This window comes from Somniosus microcephalus, chromosome 7 (genome assembly GCF_052327205.1).
Source record: "Somniosus microcephalus isolate GS21.2 chromosome 7, FLI_Smic_1.0, whole genome shotgun sequence".
NCBI classification, from domain to species: domain Eukaryota; kingdom Metazoa; phylum Chordata; class Chondrichthyes; order Squaliformes; family Somniosidae; genus Somniosus; species Somniosus microcephalus.
In genome coordinates, this window is record NC_140993.1 from 63,452,105 (window position 1) to 63,474,700 (window position 22,596).

At 42.8% G+C, this 22,596-nt stretch overlaps 1 protein-coding gene across 2 annotated transcripts in view; it reads left to right on the forward strand.

The window, feature by feature from the left end:
• oxsr1b (oxidative stress responsive kinase 1b) overlaps positions 1 to 22,596 on the forward strand; it is a 257,293-nt gene that overhangs the window by 170,884 nt on the left and 63,813 nt on the right. For both annotated transcript variants that reach the window (XR_015078974.1, XM_085992508.1), the window contains exons 10-11: positions 3,579 to 3,644; positions 16,115 to 16,237. Coding sequence is in view for 1 of the 2 variants with exons in the window: in XM_085992508.1 (XP_085848634.1) it covers positions 3,579 to 3,644; positions 16,115 to 16,237 (189 nt within the window). In the remaining variant the exon portion in view is untranslated. The remainder of the gene's footprint in view (positions 1 to 3,578; positions 3,645 to 16,114; positions 16,238 to 22,596) is intronic.

A 22,596-nucleotide genomic window follows, 5' to 3' on the forward strand; every position in this document is an offset into this window, starting at 1 on the left:
GGAGTGAAATCGGTCATGAGGATACCGATCACTAGAGGGAGGTTGGAATTCTTCCCACTTAGCTCCAGATAAGCCTACAGGCCAATGCACTGACGATTGCATGAACAAGCAACAGAAAATTAACTAGTGCTCTGTACTGTTGAGCTATGTAGTTTACATGGTTATACTCCTGTACAAGTGTGGATTTCCCAACAATTTGGTTTGGAGACACTAAGCATGGTTTCTTCACGTGACCAAAAAAGCAACTTCATCTAACATTGTGCTGTGCACTTGAACATTGGGAGACAGAGTTATACTGCTGCCTGAGAACTGGAAAATCGGTGCCTTTCAATGGCATATTGAACAGATTTAAGGTGATTGGCAAAAGAACCAAAGGCAACGTAAGAGAGAACTTTTTTACGCAGCGAGTGGTTAAGATCTGAAATGCACTGCCTGAAAGGGTGGTGGAGGCAGACTCAATCTTACCTTTCAAAAGGGAGTTGGATAAGTATCTGAAGGTAAAAAAAAAAATTGCAGGGTTACGGGGAAAGGGCAGAGGAGTGGGACTAGCTGAGAGCCGACATGGGCTTGACGGGACGAATGGCCTTCCGTGCTGTAACCATTCTATGATTCTAACTACTGGTTTCGGTCTCCCCACTTAAATGCATTATGAATTCAGATAATCTATTTTATTCTGGAATTTCTTGCCATGTCGACATTGCTGTGTAGTACTTGTATTTTGGGGCACGGGGGAGGGGATGTGGTGGAGGCGGGGCGTACAGTATCTCCGATCACTCCTGGAAGTGTGCCCTTGCTTTCTCTGGCCCGGAATTTTTTTTTACTTGCCCAAATATCTAGGTAAATTTGTAACATTCCCAGGGATCCGAGAAACCGCCACATTATTTCTGCTTAGCTGATTTTGTCATGTGCTCTCATGATCGATCTTGACCTTGGAAGGTGGCTAATTAAACATTTCATTAGACTATGGTTCTAACTGCCAAATAGATTTATTACCGTAAAAGAATAAACAAACAGCAGTGACGCACTGTAAATTTTACAGTAGGTTGAGTTCAGTAATCTCAATGTAAATGGAAGATAACCTAGTCACGATTGCTGCGCTAAACTATAATGTACACGTGTCTTATAAATAAGAATATAGAGTACAATATGAAGAAGTCATGATAAATTAATATAAGGCAATCGTAAGACCATATTTAGAGTATTGTGTGCAATTTTGGGAGCCTCATCATAGAAAGGATAGATAAGTCAAAGAGAGTATATACTGTAGCGTAGAATCTCCAGGGTGATGCCAGGGATGAGGAAGTCAACTTATGAGGGTAAATTCAAGTTCTGAGACTATTTCCATTGGGATAAAAAAAGTTAAATGGAGATTGAAATAAAACAGAAAATGCTGGAAATGCTCAGCCAGTCAGGCAGCATCTGTGGAGAGAGAAACAGTTAACATTTCAGGTCAGTGACTTTTGTCAGAACTGCAAAAAATTAGAGATGTAACCGATTTTAACCTAGTGCAGAGGCGAGAAATGAACAAAGGGACGGTCTGTGATAGGGTGGAAGGCAGGAGTGGTGAAATGCTGCAAATGGGAACGGCAGAATCATCAACAGCTTCTGTCTGGAAAAAATAGGGACGGAGGTTATGGTCTGAAATTGTTGAACTCTGTGTTGAGTCCAGAAGGCTGCAAGGTGCCTAATCGAAAGATGAGGTGCTGTTCCTCAAGCTTACGTTGAGCTTCATTGGAACAGTGTAAGAGACAGAGGACAGAGAGGTGGGAGTGGAGCAGAGAATTAAAGTGACAGGTGACCGGAAGCTCGGGGTCACCCTTACGGAATGAAAGGTGTTGTTCTGCAAAGCGGTCACCTGCGTTTGGTCTCCCCAGTGTAGAGGAGATTGCATTGTTAGCAGCGACTACAGTAGACTAAATTGCAAGAAGTACAAGTAAATTGCTGTTTCACCTGGAGGGAGTGTTTGGGGCCCTGGACAGTGGGAAGGGAGGAGGTGAAAGGGCAGATGTTGCATCTCCTGCACTTGCACGGGAAGGGGAGGAGCTGTTGGGGGTGATTGAGGAGTGGACCAGGGTGTTGTGGAGGGAGCAGTCCCTTTGGAATGCTGAAAGGGGAGGGGAAAATGTGTTTGGTGGTGGGATCACGCTGGAGGTGGCGGAAATGGCGGAGGATGATCCGTTGAATGTGGAGGCTGGTGGGGTGAAAGATGAGAACAAGGGGAACCCTATCGTGATGCTGGGAGGGAGGGTAAGGGGTGAGAGCAGAAGTGCAGGAAATGGAACGGACACAGTCGATGGCCACGTCAACTACGGTAGAGGGGAATCCTCGGTTGAGGAAAAAGGAAGACATATCAGAAGGACTAGTATGGAAGGTGGCATCGTCCGAACAGATTCAGCGGAGATGGAGAAACTGGGAGAATGGAATGGAGTCCTTACAGGAAGCGGGGTGGGAGGAAGTGTAGTCCAGGTAGCTGTGGGAGTTAGTGGACTTATGGTGTATGTTTGTCAATAGCCTATCCCCAGAAATGGAGACAGAGATGTTGAGGAAGGGGAAGAGTCAGAGATGGACCATATGAAGGTGAGGGAAGGGTGGTTATTGGAAGCAAAGTGAATGAAATTTTCTAGTTCAGGGTGAGAGCAGGAAAAGGAGATCTTACTACTACTCTATTGTGAATCAGATGAAAAGTGACCAGAAAGCTGTCTGGTTTTCACACAAAACCTAACTGGTTCACTAATATCCTTTTTAAAGCAGGATGCCTGCCATGCTTTCCTACTCTGGCCTATATATGACTCCAATCTCACACCCATGTGCTTCACTCTTAACTGCCCTCTGAAGTGGCCTAGCAAGCCACTCCGTGCTGTGCAGTTCAAGAAGAAAGCACCACGTACTCAAGGCAACTAGGGATGGGCAATAAATTCTGGGCTTGCCAACGAGGCCTACATACTGAAAATGATTTTTTTTAAAGTGACTTGTATCCTGAGTGGTTATGTGTCTTTTTTTTCCTCCCTTGCCCCACTGCACCACATTTTAATTCTCTTACCCCACCCTCCCAAGCTCAATGTTTCCCTAGTAACCTGGCCAAAACTAAGAATTTGCTGTATGTGGGAATCAATCACTCCCCGGTTACACCAAATATAACTACGGTCATTAATAAAATGTTTTTATTTTTTTTATTTTTGTTTCATGGCAGTTGCCATTTTGGGTCCTGCTTCCTTCTGTCGGCTACTGGGGAGAACTCCATGCTGTCCCAGTGTGCCTCCATTTCATTTTTATAAGAACCCCAGACCAGTCCTCGTCCTGATGTGGATCCTGCAGGTCTGGGGGGAAATATCTTCATCGGAGCAGATTATTAGCTACACATTTAATTTACTGCTTCTCGGCTACAACAAGTCAACTATTCAACCAAAAGTTTGCATCGAGCAGCTACAGAGGTGACATTAACAAAGCAGGCTGGTTACCCTGTTTGTTTTAGAGCCAAGTTGTACCATAGTTCATTTGCTTGAGAGAGAAGTTCTTGAGTGCCAACTTGAATATAAAACCTATATATTAACTAGAATTTAAAAAAAAACATTTTTCAGAACAAGGACTACCTTGAAGAAAAATTGCTAACTCGAGCGCCGACGATAGCTGAAAGGTCAAAAAAGGTAACTTTTTTTCAATCCCTTTTCTGCTAATTTCTCTTTCTCTCAGGAAGGCTCTTTGCTAGGTTACATTTCCACAGGGGATGGAATAGTGGGAGGAGGAATCCAGATCATATGGGAAGATTTAGGAGCAGAATTTACACATTGTAGCTGTTTGGCTGAATGCTTATTTAGCATCCAATCGTGTGAGAATATAATTTATCCAACTAAAAGCGATTCCACTATTATTATAGTTCAAGTAGGTTGGTGAGAATGAGGTGTCTGAGGAGTGTAAATGCTGGGGGTGTTTCCTAAGATCTTTTCCTGTTGTAAAACATTTGCAGATATAGTTTCACGGGCCATCTTCATATCAATAACCCCTTCTACTCATTAGCCAACCATACTTACTCTTGCTGATGATTCCACTTTTAACTGTTTCAACCTCCTTCAGATCACAGACTGTCTCTGCCCACAGCCTCCAATCCCCTCAAGTGCACTGACTAAATCACAACATCATGTTGCAATCTATTTCCATCAATTCTCCATGCTTCACTAGTTTAATCAATAGCTTCCATCTCTTGCCGTTGGCTCCACCCTTCATATGTCTGTATTCTTGATCCGATTATCCTCTTTGACCTCAAAACTCTTCCATTGTTAAAGCTGCCTTCAAAAAAAATTAGAATTCCTTTCTTGACAAAAACTTCTTAAGGACTCAACTCTCTCGAACCCAAATCCATTCAAGACTTAAATTATATTCTATATCTGTGGAAGCCCTTCTGATACTTCCCTCAAGTCCAGGACAGGATGCAAGAAAAAGCTTGTTGCCATATTGGTGATCCCTCTCACACCTCTAGACTCCATTATAGAAACATAGAAAATCTAGTCTGCCTTCCTCCTGTCTTAGTAGTTGTAACCAATGACGTGTTTTTCTTCAAGATCTATTTGACTGTGAAGAGATTTCAGCTACTTGCCCCTACACTCTTCCCTGGCAAGCTATTTCAAAAATAAAAAACTCCCTATTGGAGAATAATGCTTTCTGATGTCCCACCCTTTTTAATTTATTCTTGTCCCCTTAATGTGGCATCTCCTACCAATCAAATATCCTTGACTGATCTATGATATCCCTTAACCTTATGAATTTGAATGATGCAATCATATCCCCCTCTGTCTTCTGCTTTCCAATAAGAAGAATCCCAGTTCTGTAAGTATATTCTCTGATCCCCTTAACATTCTAGTAGCTCTTCACTGCACTTCACCAGCCCAACTGTATGTTTCCTGGAATGAAAGTTACAGATCTGTACACGATACTCCATGTGCAGCTTGACCTTTGCTTCATATACTTGCAGCATAAACTCTCTTAATCTGATATTCACAGATTATAGAATAGTACAGCACAGCAGAAGGCCATTCAGCCCATCGAATCTATGCCAGCTCTTTCGAAGAGCAATCCAGTTAGTCCCACTCCCTTGCTCTTCCCCCATATCCCTGCAATTTTTTCTCCTTCAAGTATTTATCCCATTCCCTTTTGAAAACTACTATTGAATCAGTTTCCACCACCCTATCAGGCAGTGCATTCCAAATCCTAAACACTTGTTGCGTTTAAAAACATTTTTTCCTTCTGTTGCCTCTGGTTCATTTGCCAATCACCTTAAATCTGTGCGCCATGTTTGTCGACCCTTCAGCCATTGGAAACAGTTTCTCTTTATTTATTCTATCTAAACCCTTCATGATTTTAAACACATCTGTCAAATCTCCTTCGCCTTCTCTGCTCTAAGGAGAACAACCCCAGCTTCTCCAGTCTACCCACGCAACTGTAATTCCCTCATCCCTGGAACCATTCTAGTAAATCTCTTCTGTACCCTCTCCAGAGCCTTCACATCATTCTTAGTGGTACCCAGAATTGGACACAATACTCCAGTTGGGGCCAAACTAGTGCTTTATATAGGTTTAGCATAACTTCCTGGCTTTTGTACTCTATGCCTCTATTTATAAATCTCATTGATCTCATCCCCTTAACATTCTAATAGCTCTTCTCTGCATTTTAGCCAGCTCAGCTACATCTTTCCTGTTGAGAGCTACAGATCTGTATACAGTACTCCATATGCAGCTTGATCTTAGGTTTATACAGAAATATTTGATTGGTATGAAATACCATGATTTATACAGATTTAAACTTTACTCCCCCGCCCCCCCCCCCCCCCCAACAACACCATCTATAATTAATTGCACCATTTGTTACTTTTCACATTATTAACCGTTTAAATAAGATGCAACTGAGTGATCAGTCATCAAAGTGGTGACATGTTGACCAAACAATTGGATTAAGGAATCCCTATAGGCATCAGTAGTTTGTGACCAGTTCTCTGAGGCTCAACTTCTCTTCACGTTCTCGGCCGGCCTCTACACCTCAATCCTCCGTAAGTTGCAACTTTTTCAGAAAGCTACGACCCACATCCTCGCCCGTACATCCAACATTTCAAGCGTCTGTTGCATCTCCGAGATTCAGTGTATTGTCTTCAAGACCTGTATCTCATCCTCAGATCCCTCCCTGGTTTTTGCCCATCCTACCTCCATGATCTCTTCCAGTACATGTCCCTATACACTTTCTCTGCTTCTGTCTTCAGGTTAGTCCTCATCTCTTTCAAGAATCTGTTGCATCTCTGAGCTTCAGTGCATTCTCTTCCAAAATATCTGTTCGGCTGAGGTGACATAAGAACATAAGAAATAGGAGCAGGAGTAGGCCAATCGGCCCCTCGAGCCTGCTCCGCCATTCAATAAGATCATGGCTGATCTGATCCTAACCGCCAATCTACTATCACAGAACCATCTCCTGAATCTAACAGAATTAGACACACGAAATAGGAGCAGGATCAGGCTACACGGCCCCTGGGCCCGCTCCGCTACCCACAGGGCCATGTCCGATCCGAACCTAGACTCCTGTCCAAATTCCTGCCCGCTCCCCGTAACCCTTAATTCCCTTTACTTCTAGGAAACTCTCTATTTCTGTTTTAAACTTATGTAATGATGTAGCTTCTACAGCTTTTTGGGGCAGCATATTCCATGGACCTACCACCCTCTGAATGAAGTAGTTCCTCCTCATCTCAGTTTTGAAAGAGCAGCCCCTTATTCTAAGACTATGCCCCCTAGTTCTAGTTTCACCCATCATCGGGAACATCCTCCCCGCATCCACCCGATCCAACCCCTTCACAATCTTATATGTTTCAATAAGATCGCCTCTCATTCTTCTGAACTCCAATGAGTAGAGTCCCAATCTACTCAACCTCTCCTCATATGTCCATCCCCTCATCCCCGGGATTAACCTAGTGAACCTTCTTTGCACTGACTCGAGAGCAAGTATGTCTTTTCTTAAGTATGGACACCAAAACTGTATGCAGTATTCCAGGTGCGGTCTCACCAATACCTTGTACAACTGAAGCAATACCCCCCTATTTTTATATTCTATCCCCCTAGCAATGAAAGCCAACATTCCATTGGCCTTCTTAATCACTTGCTGCACCTGCATACTAACCTTTTGAGTTTCGTGCACCAGGACCCCCAGATCCCTTTGTACTTCAGTACTTTCCAGTTTCTTGCCATTAAGATAATAACTTGCTCTACGATTTTTCCTGCCAAAGTGCATAACCTCACACTTTCCAGTATTGTATTCCATCTGCCAAATCTCTGCCCACTTACTTAGCCTGTCTATGTCCCCTTGCAGGTTTTTTATGTCCTCCTCACTCACTACTTTCCCTCCCATCTTAGTATCATCTGCAAACTTTGATATGTTACACTCGGTCCCCTCCTCCAAATTGTTAAAATAGATTGTAAAGAGTTGGGGACCCAGCACTGACCCCTGCGGAACACCACTAGTTACTGATTTGCCAGTCTGAGAATGAACCATTTATCCCAACTCTCTGCCTTCTGTTAGATAGCCAATCCTCTATCCATGCCAGAATATTACCCCCAATCCTGTGATTTTTTTATCTTAAGCAATAATCTTTTGTGTGGCACCTTGTCAAATGCCTTTTGGAAGTCTAAATACACTACGTCCACTGGTTCCCCTTTATCCACCCCATGTTACTTCCTCAAAGAACTCCAGCAAATTTGTCAAACATGACTTCCCCTTCATAAAACCATGCTGACTTTGTCCTATTAAATTATGATTATCCAAATGTCCTGTTACTGTCTCCTTTAATAATGGGCTCCAAAATTTTACCTACCACAGAGGTTAAGCTAACCAGTCTATAGTTTCCAGCCTTCTGTCTACTGCCCTTTTTAAATAAGGGTGTTACATTAGCAGTTTTCCAGTCTGCCGGGACCTTTGCGTCCAGGGAGTTTTGGAAAATTATTACCAATGCATCCACAATCCCTACCGCCACTTCCCTCAAGACCCTAGGATGTAAGCCATCAGGTCCAGGTGATTTATCCGCCTTGAGTCCCATTATTTTACCGAGTACCACTTCCTTAGTGATTTTGATCGTGTTTAGCTCCTCCCCCCCCCCCCCCCCTATAGCCCCCTGTTTGTCCAGTGTTGGGATATTCTTAGTGTCCTCTACTGTAAAGACTGATGCAAAATATTCATTCAGTGTTTTTTGCCATCTCCATATTCCCCACCATTAATTTCCCGGTCTCATCCTCTAAGGGACCAACATTTACTTTAGCCACCCTTTTTCTTTTTATATAACTATAAAAACTCTTACTATCTGTTTTTATATTTTTTGCTCATTTACTTTCATAATCTATCTTCCCTTTCTTAATCAATCTTTTTGTTATTTTTTGCTGTCTTTTAAAGTTTTCCCAATCCTCTATCCTCCCACTAGATTTCGCTACCTTATATGCCCTTGTTTTTAGTCGAATACTATCCTTAATTTCTTTACTTAGCCACGGACGGCTGTCTTTTCTTTTACACCCTTTTCTTCTCAGTGGAATATATATTTTTTGGAAGTTGTAAAATAACTCCTTAAATGTACACCACTGATCATGTATCGTCTTACCCTTTAATCTATTTTCCTAATCCACACTACTCAATTCCGCTCTCATACGTTCATAGTCTCCTTTATTCAAGCTTAGCACGCTTGTTTGAGATCCAACCTTCTCACCCTCTAATTGAATATGGAATTCAACCATGTTATGGTCACTCATTCCAAGGGGATCCTTTACTAGGACATTTTTAATTAATCCTGTCTAAGGTTGCTTGCCCCCTGGTCGGTTCAGTTACATACTGCTCAAGAAACCCATCCCTAATACACTCAATGAACTGATCCTCAAGGCAGCCCTGCCCAATTTGATTTGTCCAATTAATATGATAGTTAAAATCCCCCATAATTATAGATGTTCCCTTATTACAAGCCTCAACTATTTCCTGATTGATACTCCGTCCAACAGAGTTGCAACTGTTCGGAGGCCTATAGACTACGCCCACTAGTGTTTTTTTCCCCTTATTATTCCTTACCTCCACCCAAACTGTTTCATTATCCTGATCTTTTGACCCATTATCATTTCTCTGTATTACAGTGATTCCTTCCTTTATTAACATAGCCACCCTTCCTCCCTGCCTGTCCTTCCTGATTGTTAAATAACCTGGTATGTTTAATTCCCAGGCATTGTCACCCTGCAGCCATGTTTCTGTAATGGCCACAAGATCATACCCATATGTAGTTATTTGTGCCATTAACTCGTCTATTTTGTTACGAATGCTACGTGCATTCAGATAGAGAACTTTCAAATATGTTTTGTGACACTTAGTTCCTGCTTTTGCCCTTTTTATTACTTTACCTTTTACTCCATACCTTCTGCCCCTTCCTGACATGCTCTGGTTTTTAATTTCCCCACTGCTACCTAAGTCTATGACCTTCTCTGTTGTCATTTTTATTATTTGCTCTCTAGGAACCTCACCCCGCCCCCCCCCCCCCCCACTAGTTAGTTTAGAGCCCTCTCTACAGCCCTAGTTATATGATCCGCCAGGACTCTAGTCCCAGCACTGGCCAAGTGAAGCCCGTCCCAACGGAACAGCTCCCTCCTGCCCCAGTACTGGTGCCAGTGTCCCAGGAAGCAAAACCCATTTCTCCCACACCAGTCTTTGAGCCACGCATTTAACTCTCTAATTTTATTTGACCTAGCCAAATTCGCTTGTGGCTCAGGTAATAATCCAGAGATTATTACCCTTGAGGTTCTGTTTTTTAATTTGACCCCCAGCTGCTCATACTCCTTTAACAGAACCGGCTTCCTAGTCCTATCTACGTCGTTTGTACCAACATGGACCACGACAACTGGATCCACCCCCTCCCACTGCAAGTTTTTTTCCAGCCCAGAGGAGATCTCCTTAACCCTGGCACCGGGTAGGCAACACAGCCTTCGGGACTCTCGCTCTCGGCTGCAGAGAACTCTATCTATCCGCCTAATAATACTATCCCCTACCACTACAACATTTCTATTTACTCCCCCCTCTTGAATGGCCCCCCATTCCACGGTGCTGTGGCCAGGTTGCTCATCCTCCCTGCAGTCCCTGCTCCTGTCCCCACAGGGAGTAAGAACCTCGAACCTGTTGGACAAGAGCAAGGGCTGCGGCTCCTCCAGCTCTACCTCCTGGATCCCCGTACCTGCCTCACTCGTAGTCACACCGTCCTGTCCCTGACCATGGACTACGTCTGAATTAATTAACTTCATAGGTGTGACCACCTCCTGATAGTGTGTCCAGGTACTTCTCCCCCTCCCTGATGTGTCGCAGTGTCTGAAGCTCAGACGCCAGCTCATCAACACGGAGCTGGAGTTCCTGTAGCAGCAGACACTTGTCACAGACGCAATCACCGTGAGCCTCAATGGGGTTCACCGGCTCCCACATCTCGCAACAGTAACACATCACCTGCTCCATTCTATATAATTAATTAAATTTTTTATTGTTAGTTATGGACACCCCCTGCCTGATTTTAGATGCTAGTATCCCCTTTAATTAATTGGATTTAAATTAAATCAATCCCTCTAGTTACACCAGTTAAATGGTTTACCAACAGTCACTCTGCACCAGAAAGGCCTTATTAACTACAACCCACAGAGTTAAAGTTTGAAAAGAGCACCTAACACCCCACTTACCCTAACTCACACTTACCCAAACTCACAGCACTCTTTGATGACTCGCACTAGGACTGGTCTTTTTATACTGTTTGTTTGTTTACAGCCAAATGAGTCACCCCTGCTGATTGGTTAGAAAACTGGTTTCCACTGCCTGCTGTGCCAATTTACTCCTACTGCAGTGTAACCTTGTTTTACTCTTCTTAAACCAACAGAATCCCAAATATTTAACTTTTCCCCTTTACTTAAACTGCTTAAGTAATCTTATCAAGAATGATTTAAAGAGAAATAACAATTAAAGAACTCTGTCACTTACCCAAACTCTCAGCACTCTGATGACTTGGCCATCTCAATTTCTCTACTCCCCTCACTCACTCTAACCTACCCACTTCTGAACTTGATTCGCTCTGTTCTCTTGGGTCCAACCCTGACATTGTCATTAAACCTGCTGATAAGGGTGACGCTCTTGCTTTTGGCGACCAGACCTCTAATTTGCGTGGGCTGAACGCCAACTCTCCAGCACCACCACCTGCCTCACCCTGGACCATCACCCCACCAGTTTCCCATACCGACACTGACCTCTCCTCTGGAGACCTCCCACAGCCTCTAACCTCATAGACCCCCAACCCTGCACAGCCCACTCTACCTCCTTCCCAAGATTCACAAATGGGTCTGCCCTGGTAGACCCATCATTTCAGCCTGTTCTTGCCCCATAGAACTTATTTCTTCCCATCTTGACTCCATACTTCTCCTCTTGTCCAGACTCTTCCAACCTATGTCTGTGACTCTTCCGATGCTCTCCACCACTTTAACATTTTCCAGTTTCCTGGCCCTAACAGCCTCCTTTTCACAATGACACCTCAATTTCCCCCACCAGGATGGCCTGAGGGCCCTCCACTTCTTCCTTGAACGGACTCCAACCCATCCCCATCGATCACCACCCACCTCTCTTCTGGCTGAACTTGTTCTTGCATTGAACAACTTCTCCTTTGACTCCACTCACTTCCTCCAAATAAAAGGTGTTGCTATAGGAACCCGTATGGGTCCTAGCTATGCCTGCCTTTTTGTGGGATACGTGGAACATTTTGTTCCAGCCCTACTCTGGTCCCCTCCCTCACCTCTTTTTCCGTAAGAACATAAGAAATAGGAGCAAGAGTAGGCCATTCGGCCCCTCGAGCCTGCTCCACCATTCAATAAGATCATGGTCTCAACTCCACTTTCCTGCCCCCTCCCCATAACCCCTGATTCCCCTGTTTTTCAAAAATCTGTCTATCTCCGCCTTGAATATATTCAATGACTCAGCCTCCACAGCTCTCTGGGGTAGAGAATTCCAAAGATTCACGACCCTCTGAGAAGAAATTCCTCCTCATCTCCGTTTTAAATGGGCGACCCCTTATTCTGAAACTATGCCCCCTAGTTCTAGATTCCCCCACGAGGGGAAACATCCTCTCCGCATCTACCTTGTCAAGCCCCCTCAGAATCTTTTATGATTCAATAAGATCACCGCTCATTCTTCTAAACTTCAATGACCATAGGCCCAACCTGTTCAACCTTTCCTCCTAAGATAACCCCTTCAACTCGGGAATCAACCTAGTGAACCTTCTCTGAACTGCCTCCAATGCAAATATATCCCTCCTTAAATAAGGAGACCAAAATTGTTTGCAGTACTCCAGGTGTGGTCTCACCAACACCCTGTACAGTTGTAGCAAGATTTCCCTATTTTTATTCTCCATCCCCCTTGTAATAAAGGCCAACATTCCATTTGCCTTCCTAATTACTTGCTGTACCTGCATGCTAACTTTTTGTGTTTCATGTACGAGGACACCCAGATCCCTCTGTACCGCAGCATTCTGCAGTCTCTCTCCATTTAAATAATATTTTGCTTTTTTATTCTTACCAAAGTGGATAATCTCACATTTCCCCCCATTATACTCAGTCTGCCAAATTTTTGCCCACTCACTTAACCTATCTATATCCCTTTGCAGACTCTGTTCTCCTCACAACTTGCTTTCCCACCTATCTTTGTATCATCAGCAAATTTGGCAACAGTGCACTTGGTCCCTTCATCTGAGTCATTAATAATTTGTAAATAGTTGAGGCCCCAGCACTGATCCCTGTGGCACCCCACTAGTTACAGTTTGCCAACCTGAAAATGACCCATTTATCCCAACTCTCTGTTTTCTGTTAGTTAGCCAATCCTCTCGCCATGCTAATATATTACCCCCAACGCCTTGAGCTCTTATATTGTGCAGTAACCTCTTATGTGGCACTTATCGAATGCCTTCTGGAAATCCAAATACACTACATCTACTAGTTCCCCTTTATTCACCCTGCTCGTTAATCCCCAAAGAACTCTAGTAAATTTGCCTCGCACTGTTTCCCTTTCATACAATCAAGCAGAGTAAATATGGTTTTATTATGATTTTCTAAATGTACTGCTACTACTTCCTTAATAATGGATTCCAGCATTTTCCCAATGACATGTTAGGCTAACTGGCCTATAGTTTCCTGCTTCCCTCTTTTCTTGAATAGGGGTGTTACATTTGTGGTTTTTTGATCCGCTGGGACCTTTCCAGAATCCAGGGAATTTTGGTAGATTACAACCAATGCATCCACTATCTCTGCAGCCACTTCTTTTAAGACCCTAGTATGCAGGCCATCAGGTTCAGGGGACTTGTCAGCCTTTAGTCCCATTAGTTTGCCTAGTACTTTTTCCTCTAGTGATAGTGATTGTTTTAAGTTCCTCCCTCCCTATAGCCCCTTGATTATCTATTATTACTGGGATGCTTTGTGTCTTCTATCGTGAAGACAGATACAAAATATTTGTTCAAAGTCTCTCCCATTTCCCTGTGTCCCATTATTAATTCCCCAGTCTCATCCTTTAGCTACTCTCTTCCTTTTTATATACCTGTAGAAGCTCTTACTGTCTGTTTTTATATTTCTTGCTAGTTTACTCTCTTAATCCATCTTTTTTTAGTCATCCTTTGCTGGATTCAAAAAATTTCCCAATCCTCCAGCCTACCACTAATCTTCACAACATTATATGCCTTTTCTTTCAATTTGATGCTATCCTTAACTTCCTTAGTTAGTCACGGATGGTTCATCCTTCTCATAGAGCCTTTCCTGCTCACTGGAATATGCCTTTGCTGAGAGTTAGGAATATCTCCTTAAATGTCTGCCACTGCTTCTCTACCGTCTTACCATTTAACCTATTTTCCCAGTCCACTTTAGCCATCTCTGTCTTCATACCTTTGTAATTGCCTTTATTTAAGTTTAAGACACTAGTTTCAGATCCAAGTTTCTCACCCTCAAACTGAATGTGAATTCTATCATGCTATGATCACTCTTCCCTAGAGGATCCTTTACTATGAGATCACTAATTAATCCTGCCTCATTACACATTACCAGATCTAAAATACATTGATGACTGTATCCGTGCCATTTCCTGCTCTCGCCCCGAACTGGAAAACTACTTCAACTTTGCTTCCAATTTCCACCCCTCCCTCACCTTCATATGGTCAATCTCCTGTAAGGACTGTAGTCATTCTCCGAGTTTCTCCATCTCCGTTGCATCTGTTCTGACGATGCCTCCTTCCACACCAGTGCTTACAGTATGTCTTTTTTCTCATCCAAGGATTCCCCTTCATGTTCCATCTAATTTTTTTTTGGTGCATGGTCACTTTGGCTGTGCAGCCCATTCAAATTATCACGCATGCGCGGTTTCTCCCATTTGAAAAATTGGTGACCTCCAGACGGCTGCGCAGCTTAACGGGAACATTGATTCCACGCCACGGTGATTGACTGGTCCCTCAACCGTGTTTGTCCCATTTCCCGCACTTCTGTCCTCACCCATTCCCCTCCCATCCAGCACCATGATAGGGTTCCTCTTGTCCTCCCCTTCCACGCCACCACATTTAACGGATCATTTTCCGCCACCTCCAGCGCAATGCCACCACCAAACAAATCTTTCCCCTCCCCTTTCAGCATTCCGAAGGGACCGTTCCCTCCGCGACACCCTGGTCCACTCTTCAATCACCGCCAATGCCCTCTCTGTCCTCTGCCTCCGACACTGTTCAATGAGGAACAACACCTCATCTTTCGATTAGACACTCTACAGCCTTCTGAACTCGACATTGTGTTCAACAATTTCAGATCATGACCACTGCTCCCATTTTTTTTGGACAGTGGTGCTGGTATTGGTTCTGCTGTTGCCATTTACAGCTCCTCTTGACCCATCTTTTCATAGAATCATAGAAACTTACAGCACAGAAGGAGGCCATTCAGCCCATCGTGCCTGTGCTGGCTCTTTGAAGAGCTGTCGTGCTTCGTCCCAAACCCCCACATTTTGTCTGTAACCCTATAAGTTCCTCATCCTCAAGTACCTGTCCAATGCCTGTTTAAAATTATTTATGGAATCGGCTTCCACCATCTTTTCAGGTAGAGCGTTCCAGATCCCGACAACTCTCTAAGTGTAAACATTTCTCCTCGTCTCCCCTCTAGATCTTTTGCCAAAGATTTTAAATCTATGACCTCTGGTTATTGACCCACTCGCCACAGGGAATAGTTTTTCTCTCTCTACTTTATCAAAAACTCTCATCTTGGAAACTTCTATCACCTCTTAACCTTCTCTGTTCCAAAGAGAACAGTCCTAACTTTTCCAACCTTCCTCATAACTGAAGTTCCTCATCCCTGGTAAAATCCTAGTAAACCTCCCATGACCTTTCTGAGGCCTTTACATCTTTTCTAAAGTGTGGTACCAAGAATTGTCCACCGAGGCCTTGTCTGCTGTCTCAGGTGGACGTAAAACATCCCACAGCACTATTCGAACAAAAGCAGGGGCATCCTCCCCGGTGTCCTGGCCAACATTTATTCCCTCAACCAACATCACTAAAGCAAATTTCTGGTTATTATCTCGTTGCTGTTTATGGCATTTTGCTGTGTGCAAATTGGCTGCTGCATTTCCTACATTACAACAGTGACTGTGCTTCAAAACTACTTAATTGGCTGCAAAGAACTTTGGTCATCAAAGGCGCTTTATAAATGCAAGTCTTTTCTTTCCTTTCTTTGTACACTACTATAAATGCTCTGGGTCCTCCCTTTTTTAGCGTACTTAGTTTCTTGTTGGCTCATCCGATAACACTAGGGATCAGCCTCATTGCTATCATCATTGATAATGTGTCTGACTGACAACTAGTGGGCTCCTGATGAAATCTCTTAAACACAAGGGCAATTTATGGGGGGGGTTTTTTGGGGGGGGGGGGAAATCAAAAATTAAACGGTGCTGTTTTAAGAAAAAAAATATGCCTACCTTTGCTATTAAAAGCAAAATAATCAAAGACACAACATGGGTCAACTTGGTCCCTAATTGGGAGGGTGAGATCTTAACTGTTGCTCTGAACTTGACCCCCTTTGTTTGTACTGATCAGGTGAGAAGGGTCCCAGGCTCCAGTGGTCGACTACACAAGACAGAAGATGGCGGCTGGGAATGGAGCGATGATGAATTGGATGAAGAGAGTGAAGAAGGGAAGGCTGCAGTCTCTCAGTTGCGGGTAGGAAGACCAGCAATATAAATGGCTCTGCTACTCACTTCATCCAGGGAAATGGGAGTACTCAATTGGAAGGGGCGGGGACTAGAGGGAAAGAAAATCACACCAGACCTCTTGAAAGTGCATAAATTTCATGAGAAAGAGCAGACTAAGGAATTTTCCTGTTATCTGAAATGTTTCTACTCAAGTACCTGTTTGCTAGCCATGTTATTAACACATCCCAGATCATTAATTGCAAGGATGAGTATCAGAGAGTTCAGAAACAGCATATGTTTCAAATGCTTAAAAACAAATCAGAACCTCTCTTCCCCAAATCCCATTGTTTGTCCATTATGTTCATATTATGTAATGTTTACTTGCTAAGTCACCTGTGTGTTTTGCACTCCTATACAGTATTAATAACTGTTGATGGATTGGCATGCAGCTGCAATAAATTTTGCATGTGGTATATATCTAACCAGGACAAACTCCGTAAACTTTTGACAGCCTATTTTTCAGTGAGGCTCTTAGTCATTTCTAAAGGTAATGGGAAACTCTTCTCTCGTGGTATACGTTATGTTGACAGCTAATGAGTGATACATTTTATAGATTACTGGTTCATCACCTTGACAATTAAAGCAGGATAAAACATTGGAATATTGCACAGTTACCTCTGGAGACCCTCAATAATGGATCGATCCTTGCTCCTTCAGTGCTATAGACCCTAAGCTTTCAAATTCCCTCCCTGAACCTCTGCCTCTCCACCTCTCTCTTCCGGGACCTTTTCCTATGTTAAAGGTGCTACATAATTGCAAGTTGTTGATGTTAAAGGGAGTGATACAAGAGAAAGGGCAGTAATTTGAAGCCATCAAAAAATAAAGGAAGGAACCTGTTTGCTAATATTTCTTGGAAGATGTAACTGTACTGTTCTAAGTTGCTACCTCTTGCATTTAACCCTTTTATTCTTCATGCATGTACATTTTTTGTAAGAGGGGAGAAATTTAATCTCTTTTTATGCATGCCGTCTTTGGTCAAATAGGAAGGCAACTTACTCCTCTGTCTCTGCTGGTGATTGAACCCACAGCAAAGTGTGCAAGGGAATCGCTCTACACCTTTTACTCTATTTCCTATTCACCTCTTTTCCCCAAATCCCATTGTTTGTCCATTATATTCATCATACTATGTAATGTTTACTTGCTAAGTCACCTGTGTGTTTTGCACTCCTATACAGTATTAATAACTGTTGATAGATTGACATGCCACTGCAATAAATTTTGCATGTGGTATTATATATCTAACCAGGACAAACTCCATAAACTTTTGACAGCCTATTTTTCAGGGAGGCTCTTAGTCATTTCTAAAGGTAATGGGAAACTCTTCTCTCGTGGTATATGTTATGTTGACAGCTAATGAGTGATACATTTTATAGATGGGTTGCTCCGCGCGCGCACTGACGCTCACTCTCGCATACAATCTCACTTCTACAGACATGCGCACACTTTCTTCCTTTGCATCAAGGATCACTGAATAGCAGCCAGAAGTGGAATACATGTTGCCGCTACCAAGGCTTGTTGTACTGCCCCCACTGTTGCCATGGTTGCGATTACCTAAGTTGACACAACCCATAGATCAAAACTGGGACTTTTTCTGGTCTCCATGGTTAAATGCCTCCAATATACTGTGCATTTACAACAGCAGCTGATATTTATATAGTAAGTTCACACAGCAAAACATCTTTGTGCCTGGGGGGTGGCAGTGAGCTCTGAACAGGAAGTCAGGGAGAAGTTTGAGAAGATGACCTTAAGCATGGGCAGAAATATATTTTGAGAAGGCTTTTGATGGAGGGAGGAGAGTTAGCAAAACAAAGCGCTTTAGAAAGAGAATTCCCCATTGTAGGGTTGTGATGACTAAAGGTTTTATGGTGGCGCAAGGGGGGAAATGCACAGTAGCAGTCGGGATAGAGAAAATTTCAGAGCTGGAGAGGAATGAAACTATGGAGGAATGTCACGACAAGGGTAAGCATTTTTAAGTCAGTGTGCTAGGTGGCACTAAGCCAGTGGAGCATGGCCAGGCCTAGGGTGATGGGGATTTGGTCTTGTATCACCATCATAGTGATTTTATAAAGATAACTAGTCGGTAAAGGTAATGTTGCACATTGGAGCCTCAGTACATAGCTCCACAGGCAAGAAGACACTGTTTTATACATAGAGAGCTACCAACCTCACCAGTACCATCATGGAAAGATAGCAAGTAGAAGCTTACCATTTCGCACATAGAGGGAGAAAATAGTTGTTTTAAGAGTCATCCCCAGTGCACTCTCCTGCTCCTGGGGACTAATTTCAGAGTACCGTTGTCAAAGGTGCCTACCCTGCCTTTTGTCAGCATGGTGCCCAGCATGGGTTAACAAGGAAGGGATTCTGAAAGGAGAGAGGATCCGACCGCACTTGTCTTTTTACTAACATTAAAATTTTAGCCAGCATTTGTGCACCATTTGAATTGAGAGCAGACTGTATAATCCTACCCTTGCACTACAAGAACACTGGATGTCTACATTCCCAGAAGAAATGAAAAAAATTGTGGGATTTAAACTCCAGAATCATAGAATGGTTACACCACGGAAGAAGGCCATTCGGCCAGCCGAGTCCGTGCCAGCTCTCCAAGAGCACTTTAGCTAGTCCCTTTCCCCGTAGCCCTGCAAATTTCTTGGTACTTATCCAAATCCCTTTTGAAAGCCATGATTGAGTCTGCCGCCACCATCCTTTCAAGCAGTACATTCCAGATCCTAACCACTCGCTGCATTAAAAAAAGTTTTTTCTTATGTCACCTTTGATTCTTTTGCCAATCATGTTAAATCTGTGTCCTCTGGTTCTCGACCCTTCTGCTAATGGGAACAGTTTCTCTCTCTCTACTCTGTCCAGACCCCTCATGATTTTGAACACCTCTATCAAATCTCCTCTCAATCTTCTTTGCTCTAAAGAGAATTCCAGCTTCTCCAGTCTATCCACGTAACTGAAGTCTCTCATCCTTGGAATAATTCTCTCAAATCTTTTCTGCACCCTCTCCTAAGGCCTTCATATCCTAAAGTGCGGTGCCCAGAATTGGACACAATACTCCAGTTGGGGCCGAACCAGTGTTTTATACAGTTCATCATCATTTATATGCTTTTGTACTCTATACCTCTATTCATGAAGCCCAGGATCCCGTATTTTTTTTTAACTGCTTTCTCAACCTGCCCTGCTACCTTCAACGATTTGTGCACATATACCCCTAGGTCTCTCTGTTCATGCACCCCCTTTAGGATTGTACCCTTTAGTTTATATTTCCTCTCTTCATTCTTTCTACCAAAATGTATCACTTCGCATTTTTCTGCATTAAATTTCATCTGCCACGTGCCCACCCATTCCACCAGTTTCCAGTTGCTGTAAACCAGTCCTGGGTTAAATTGACACAGCACACCAGTGCCCAAACATTGGTTGCATTCTTAACATGAGCAAAAAAAGCAGCAAAGGACATGTTCTCTTTCTCCCCTCTTTTCCCCCCCCCCCGGGTAGAATCCCTCCTTAGTTATACCATGCTGTGTACCAGCCAGACCTTGCGTGTGATGGGTACCCGGCATTCAGACCTTCACATGTAAAAAAATCTTGCTTTTAAATCTGTTTGTATAAACATCGAAAAATTGAGAACAAACTTGCATTCAGATTTAACGTTAAGGTCTAGTTTATGTCAGCTGCTTGTCATGTTTTCTGTATTGTGGGTACCATAACACAGCTGTACGTCTCTGAGACTGGCTGGCTGTAGTCTCCTGTCAAATGCATTTTCTACATTATTATAAATGGGCTTTACAAACTTGCCCACACATCACCTAAAAATAGGACAAGCATTTTGCATAGCCAGAGCTGTCAGGCAGTGAAATGTTAGGACTGAGATTTATGCTCAAAATGAGCCAAACCTATTTGACCACATCAAGCTGCTTGCTTTTTTAAGAGTTAGATGAATCAAAATAAGTGACTTTTTTTAAAAACCACGATGAATGAGTTTCACTCCAAATTTGTGGTCAGTGTAGGGTTGCATACAGTAGAAAAATCAGCCTTTGATAATGTGAAGAAGGTTTGTACCCTGCATAGATGTGATTAAATGGGCTGAAGAGAATTAATCAGCCAAACCCCTCTTGTTTTAATTTGTTTTTTGTATTCAGTGGAACCATCCTGTTGCAGGCTAAAGTGTTGCAAGAGGTTTAGGAGACTACCATTCCTTTCATTATTTATGTTTCCGTTCTTCCTCTCCGCTATTTTTTAACACTATACGACCGTTCTTATCTGCTGGTTACCATTGATGTCGTTGAATATGTGGTATCTGATTGCAAAATGCTTTGTGAAGTTAGTGGGTAAATGTCTGCAGTCTACAATGGGTCTATGTGACATGATTTTGGGCTGTCTCAATGCAGCTCCTAGTGGGCATGGGCCCACACCACAATATTGCCTCTTAACACCGCACTAAGTTGACTAACTCACTCGGGTCACAGTGTGAGCCGAGGCTGGTGAGAGAAATGAAAAAAATGTCGTGCTAGTTCTGTAGGGGCCACTTTTCTGAAGTTAGGGAAGAATAGGGGCACTTTACTCTGCCTCTACAGATGTTGTATCTGCTCTGGCAGTACTTGATGCTGACACTGGATGCCTCGGAGGGAAAAGTGTTCTGTTGTCTCCCTCAGTGATGAACACAAAAAAAAACACGGGGAAAAGGTCATTGGAAGTGCATGTGATGCTGGTCATTTGCCAACTTGTACAAAAATAGTTGTGGTGCAAAAAACTGCCAAGCGCTGGAAATCTGAAATGTTAAAATTACCACATCCGGTCCCTCATCAGCTGAAAGAGAAATGTTAACTCTACCAAGCAGCAAATAAAAATGAAGGTTCTGACAAAGAGCCTCTAGATGAAACACCAATGGACCTGCTATGTATTTCCAGTATTTTCTGGTTGTACTGCAGCTTTTAGTACCCTCTGTAAAATGTTTAAACTTTTCTATGGCCGTCATCTTTACTATTTTCTGACATGTGCCAAACAAATTACTTTAACTGCTAGATTTTGTGTGCTGTAAAACCTCCACACCTGACTATTGGTATGTGCAAGTGGTTTTGTTTCTATTTACCTTCTTTAATGGGTTTTGTACTCCAGGTCAGACATATTAGTGGTAAGAAATTACAGTTTCCTGGAAAGTGTACGTTCTATATGGGCATAGAATTGCTACACAAAGCACTGGCAGATCACCTATAGCATGTGAGATGCAGAATAAAGCTCCCTCTGTTCTGCCCTAATAACCTGCCTAAGCCCCAACCTCGTGTGTGCCTCCACTACCAATGCAATATTTTCCATGCCAGCCATCCTGCAGCCTCTCTTGTCTAATTGCAAAATACTGCGGATGCTAGAAATTTGAAATAACAGAAAATGCTGTTGTATGTGATTCTACATAACTTTGAATCAAGTTATAACTGGTTTTGTAGATCATTATTTTGTTTACAATTAACTTTCAATCTTTTAAATATTCCCTTTAGTTATGATTAGAGGAGGCGCGTGTAATTGGGGGACTGCAACTACCTCTCCAATCCTATATCCTTAGATTGACGCAACCTGTTTTTGTTAAACTGTAGGCAGATGTGTGGCTCTGCTACTTGTGGTAGAGGTATAGCCATTTACTGCATTTGGTCCATAGTCTGCTTGTCTGCCTGTCCTGTCTGCATACTACTTTGAGCAAACCAATGTAATTAAATTCTTAGTAATTTATTTTTCATATTCTTGCATGATGTCCAACACACAGATTATCAGTTCATAACTCAAATAGCATGGGGCATGAACTGTTCTTTTGAGTGACAATTGTAATCCAGGTTGAGCATTTTCTTTGCCAAACTGCATCTTGGGTGCGTTTATATAACCTGACGATAGACAATTTTAAAGTCAAATTTAGGGCAGATGCCAGGAAGTTTTATTTTTACACTGAAGGATAATCGGCTCAATTTTCTGCTTGTAGATTGGAGAGGGAAGAGAGAGTGAGGATTGAATCTAAATTCAGTATTGATTTGGAATTTGGTTTCTTAAAATGGAGAACTGGATGCTTTCATGGAAGCTTGTCAATTTGGAGAGCTGAGTTGAGCAAATTATGCTGTGGTAAAGAAAGAACTTGCATTAATATCGTGTATCATCATGTCTCACAGCAGTTTACAACCAGTAGATTACTTTTCGACTGAAATCACTTATGTAGACAAACATGGCAGCCAATTAGCACATAGTTTGAATCCCTAAACTATAAATGATCAAATGACCAGGTAATCTGTTTTTGGTGGTGGTTGAGGGAGGAATGTTGGTTAGGACATGAGAAGAACTCTGTTCTTC